The 5,864-nt window shown below is 32.3% G+C and overlaps 1 protein-coding gene across 1 annotated transcript; it reads left to right on the forward strand.

Annotated features, from left to right (window-relative positions):
• Positions 1-220: 220 nt before the first annotated feature.
• On the forward strand, positions 221-4,759 carry LOC138140304 (uncharacterized). The gene is made up of 5 exons (XM_069061244.1): positions 221-729; positions 3,130-3,229; positions 3,278-3,388; positions 3,439-3,591; positions 4,140-4,759. The coding sequence occupies exons 1-5, from the start codon at positions 236-238 to the stop codon at positions 4,197-4,199; spliced, it is 918 nt and encodes a 305-aa protein (XP_068917345.1). The 5' UTR covers positions 221-235; the 3' UTR covers positions 4,200-4,759.
• Positions 4,760-5,864: the final 1,105 nt, after the last annotated feature.

Raw genomic sequence — 5,864 nt, forward strand, 5'->3', positions numbered from 1 at the left:
TATCAAATTTGGTCGTCTCAAAATCACAAAAATTGTAACTTTTTTGTCTCTGTTGTTTCAATTTGTTTTCTATCTTTTGCAATTGTGCTACGTCATAATTAAATTTGATCAAGATTTGGTGATGAGGTACTCCTGCACGATAGTCATGACTCTTTACGTAAGTACGGTAAACAATAAATTATCGAATAATTTAACATGTTCTTTTGGTACGAAGGTTTTGTACACGACGGTGTTCATGAACACTTACAAGTACGAGAAGCTTCAGAAGCGATTTCAAGTGTTCGCTTGGTCTGTCGACAGTGCAGGCGCCGAGGTGAAAGACACCATCTTGGAAAGATCAACCAAAACAAATAGAATTTGCTATTTGATCATACTGTTTTTGTGTGCTGCAGTTATCATTAACTGCCCCGTGTGGGGTGATCAAAGCGAACTGTTTCTCTTTACTCAAGTTGTTGAGTATTTCTTTGGAAAATGGTTGCAAATACCGTCCAATATTTATTTTGCAACTTATTCAATCGTGTGCTATGGAAGTTTTCGATTGCCGTTTGAGATGTTGCATATTATTCTCCAACTGCAAGTGCAAATTGTTCTCCTCAACAGACAGATTCTACAAATCGGTGATAATTTTAACAGTTTGGATGATTGGGACAAAACGTACAGCCTTCAATATCAAAAGGAAATAAGCGAAACTTTTCAGTTCATTGTTGAACAGCATTCTGCAATCAAAAGGTAGGAATGCAATCATGGGGATGCATTACATATTTCTTATGAAAATCAAATTTATGGTAAATTTTTTTGTAAACGTTATATCGTCCTTATTAATGGAAGTTTGTGTTGGATCATTATTATTATTATTATTATTATTATTATTATTATTATTATTATTATTTCCCTCCACCACCCGGCGGCGGCGGCACGGCAATTTTGCCGGAGTACATACACTATTACGGATATTACAGGGTCATTATAAATGATTGTTCCATCGTAGTTGGCGTTGAAAACCCACACAAATTTTGGTAGTGCCACCTATCGGCGATACTAGTCTCACTCTTTTTATGAAACTTGCGGCACATTCAACTACGTCACCAGCACCTACTGCGATTTTGATTTTAAATGAGATTTAATTCTTAAATAAAATTGCTTTTCTAAATTTTCTTTTGTAATTGACTGTTGAATATGATTTGATTGATTAATACCTAAATATTTATAAAATTCTCCTTTATTTCAATTTTTAATTATTTGTCCTCCTTGAGTTATACAGGGCTGTCCCGAAATGGTGCACTTCCGATGCACTACGGTGTAGAAGAGATTACCACAAACGTGAAAAAAATGTTAAAAAAAATCTATTGGACTTATTTGCTGATTTGGCGGTCTTTGAAAGTGGCACTTAGCAGGTCAATTATTTCGAAATAAATGTATTAAATTGTAATGAAAACTACCTCTAATCGTATGTATTACCACAAAGTACAAAATCACTCACTATCAATATCCGATCCTGCATAATAGAGAATTTAGAAGTTTAGGAAATCGTAAAAATTATCTTAAATCCACTAAGACAACACAGCAAGGTATTACGGTTTTATCGAATTTAATCCGAACTTTACGAAAGCACTGTATATTAAACTAATTTTAATATAAAAGCCATAAATTTATTAACGAAAATTTGAAAATACATAGTTTATTTAATGAGTTTGTGTGTAAATTGGGCCTTTTTGGGCATGAGTGGGACAGTTTAAAACGCGAGTGAAACGAGCGTTTTAAAGGTCCACGAGTGACAAAAAAAGGCCCAATTTACACACGAACGAGTTGAATACAACGTTTTTTTGTTCGACGAGCCCCTTAAAGGCTCGAAATCGCTTAAAATCTTTAAAATTAGCTTGACGTTTCGTTTTGACAAGTTATGACATTTATCAAAATCCGTTCGCACTGAGAAAATTCTCAAATTCTGACAGTGTCGAACACAAAATATTATTTCTAAACATAACAATTTGTTTCTGTTAATCTGAAATTAATCTAATGATTTTTTTTTTTTTTGAAGCATATTTTTAATATTAGGTAATTGACATCACATTTATACATAGATAGAATATCTAAGCAGATATGTAAGCTCTATAGTAAAGAACAGCGTTGCTGAAGAAAAGATTTGTTTAACAATCAATTTTAAAAAACGAGGCGGGGCCTTCCTTAGCCACGGCTGGCATACGTCGATAAACTATCTCTGTCGGACCTATGTATACGCATAAGACTTTTTTGCCGCACTTATTTAAAATGTTTATTCGCGTCGGGGAAATTGTTTAAAACCCTCGGATTTGTCTGGCTTTTTTGCGCATATTTTTAATATCAATTAATAAATCTGCCATAAAAATTTCAAACTGCCTAAAGTATATTTTTCGCGTATACAAAAAAAAAATGACTTTGAGGCAATCGGGCTGTACTTTAAAACCGTCCAAATAATCAGGGATTTTTATTTCTCTAATCTATAATTGCTAAACTAAAAAATCAGTGTAATTTCAAGTTGCCTAAAGTATGTTTTTTGGGATTAATTTTTTGCAAATGTCATATGCTACGCAGTAGAAAAATAACCGCAAACGCCCTTAGCGACTCTCGATTCCAGATTCACTAACATTCAAATAGTACAATTTTTTAAATTTCTGATTGCCTAAAATACCTTCCCAAAATTCGTCATCAGCTCTCGGGCTATACCTAGTACCTCATTTTCTAAATGAGGAATCCATTCTGCCTTATTTAAATTGAACTCCATTTGACCATATGTTGGACCAAAATTCTTTAATTTCATTTATATTTGGTATACCATTATTAGTTTGAATTTTACAATCAACAGATAGTAATCTAACAAGATTTTTGTAAAACAACTTCTCATTATTTCTAAATAGTTTGTTTTCAAATTATTTTTATATCTTTTTAGTCGTTTAGAATAAATATTTAACTTCTGTAATAAAGTGTTTAATTTCTATTAAAATGTTTTATTTTATTCGTTATATTTTAAACAATGTATTCTGTTTTTATGTAAAATCGATTGAATACAATTATTTAGATTTAGATGATTAGAATTTATACCCTTTAAATATTGAGTTATTCTACCTAAATCTTAATAATTTTTCTTTACAGATACATGAAAACTCTTAACAAGGATTTACAAATAACAATGCCAGTAATATTTTTTCTTGGGGGACTTTCTACGCTCACTACATATTTCTTCATTTTAAACGTAAGGAGAGACACTTGTCAATTGCAGTTTGTTCACTTCTTTTTCCAGAATTTTTTCACCAGCACTGACATTTTAAAAATTCGCATTATTTTCATTTTACTGATTAACATTTCCATGTCCGTAATGTTCGCTAAAAGTGGTCAAGGAATAGTCGATGAGGTATACGATAATAATTTCCCAAATTACGATGATGGCATCAGATTTTGCAGACCGACAGAATTTTCGACGTCCTTGCTTTTTGCCCGTGGTACAATTGGAATTTGAAAACCAGGAAGGCGCTCTTGATTTGTATGTCAAATTCCATAAAACCACTCAGTTTTAATTTTGCTGGAATTACAATTGATTACAAATTGGCTGTCAGTGTGAGTGTGCCTCGTGCGCTGTTAAAATATTTTGTTCGATACCTCCCTAGAAAGTGAGTTTGTATCGATGGTTACCAGTGGTTGGAGGTTTCACTTTCGCTCACTCTCTTTCGCTCATTGTCTTTCGCGATTTTATGAAAAAGAATCTCAACTCTACCCCACCTACACAGTTGCCACATAAATTTTCGTACATAGTTGCCATACTTATCCACAATAATTTTCAATCATCTAACATAATGTACACAACGTGTACACAATCACTTTATTGATGTTACAGAACTTTGTTTATTTTGTATTTTATCTTTTCCACAGCAACAGATCCCTCCAAACATGCGATTTATTTCTTTTTATTTTTCTTTGATTTAAAACTTTGAATACAAAGTTACAGACTTCACTTTCTAAGTAGTTGGGTCAGATATCGAACAAAACCAAATACAGCCCTAGAGAGTAAGGCCGCTTTTGTTCACTTGAATTGAATCATACAATTCGCGTAAACAAAAGCTTTACCTCTCTCGTAATGTAAATAACTATTTCAATGTGTTTTCTAGGTGGCGAGATTTTCGTTTTCTTACGCGTTGGCTTTGTTCCAACTGAGTAATGCGAAATAATCGTATTCTTGTGTTGCATGTCACAAAGAAGAAATCAAGCTTTTTGATTCAACTCGTGTTTTTGTTTAAGTCACACAAAATATTGAATCTTCGTTGATTTCCTTACTCGTTCACTTTATCCCTACTAACAGATGAGCTAAGTGTCAAAGCAACAAATTCTCAGGATTTTGTTATTATGCACTTACACAACACGGGCAAATCGTTCTACAACTTCCACCAACTCCTTCACGTGTGGACATAATTTATAATTATTCTATTGCCACCGATGTAATCGGAAGAAAAGTAAGCAAGAAGTTTTCTATAAATACGTAATTAATTTAGCAGTACGTGCATTCGATTTCTCGTCTTTCTACGTAATAGAAGCATTAGAGGAAGATCTTGATTTGTCAATACATTTTCGTCGTTAAAGTGCCTCCTTATTGCATAAAGCGCTAAAAAAAAAGTTACATTTATTATTCAGTTATACAGGTTAATTATTTTTGTCCAAATAGAATAGATCAACAGCAAAATCATTAAGGACATAACAACGTCATTTAAGCTTTTCTTTTGTTGAGGTTTCAATTCACGAAACCGTGTTGTAGTTACTTAGAATTAATTATATGCTTTTGTTGTGTGGAATACAATTGAAAAATAAATTTAGTATTAGAATAAAACTATTTTTTATTTATTTCTTACTGTGATAAATATACCTGAAGCGTTGTCACTAGAGAGCGGATAATATGCACGACAAAATTGAAATATATGCACATATACATATATGCAGCGATTTTTTGGGAAATATGCATACACTTGGGCCATATATGCATGCAAATATGCAAAAATTATGGAAATAATAATTGAAATTTGTAAATTGAAGCATAATAATATTTTTTGGACTAATTCAACAAATACACTACTTAATCTACTCGTGTTAAATATGTAAAAACTAAACCACTAGCCTAAGAAGAAGTCGTTCAAAATTTTCCAGCTGAAAATTATGCGTACACTGTCTTTACGCTGAATTCTAAATTATTATCGTTTACTATTTCGCTGCTCCTTATAAAACTGGACTCTCAAGGGGGCTTTTAAAAATAAATTTTTTACATTACTAATTAAATCGAGAATGGGAATTTTTATTCTTAATACCGTGCTTTCAAATAAATTCGGAATCAGAGAAGGCTGTGATTTATATTTTGTCTATTAACGGTTGGTAATAGACGTTTACACACGTGTACTGTACTGTCCAAGGTCACTGCCGTGCCTTTAAAAATTGGATGTTACCAACTTCATAATAAAATCACAGCCTACTCTAATTCCGAATTGATTTGAAGGCACAGTATTTTGGGCTACACAATTTAAACCTTGAGCTAAGTATGTTACGTGAATGTATTGAAAAAAAAATTAATACAGGGTGTCTCAAAAGTAAGGCCTTTCCTTGAAGGTGCGTCATCTAGAAGTGTTATGGAGTACTAAAAAATTGTTTAAAAAATTCAATATCTACTTCTACGGTGACTCCTGAAGTGCTATTTTTATAAAATAATTATTGTTGAAGTGTTTGATTGTTGTGTTACCTCTCAAACTCATCAAAATGGTTGCCCAGGTATTCAATAATACAATACTATTACGCATTTCTGGGTAGAGGTAATTCTCAGCTTACAGCTTTGCCTTTTTTATATTTTTAAAATT

The sequence above is a fragment of the Tenebrio molitor genome, chromosome X (assembly GCF_963966145.1).
Source record: "Tenebrio molitor chromosome X, icTenMoli1.1, whole genome shotgun sequence".
NCBI lineage: Eukaryota > Metazoa > Arthropoda > Insecta > Coleoptera > Tenebrionidae > Tenebrio > Tenebrio molitor.

What these genes read in the sequence shown, in the direction of transcription:
- LOC138140304 (XM_069061244.1), top strand. Translation starts at nt 236, where the DNA reads ATGAACACTTACAAGTACGAGAAGCTTCAGAAGCGATTTCAAGTGTTC. An exon ending in CAGCATTCTGCAATCAAAAG is followed by an intron (nt 730 to 3,129) that starts GTAGGAATGCAA and finishes TTTTCTTTACAG; the next exon opens with ATACATGAAAACTCTTAACA. An exon ending in CATATTTCTTCATTTTAAAC is followed by an intron (nt 3,230 to 3,277) that starts GTAAGGAGAGAC and finishes TTCTTTTTCCAG; the next exon opens with AATTTTTTCACCAGCACTGA.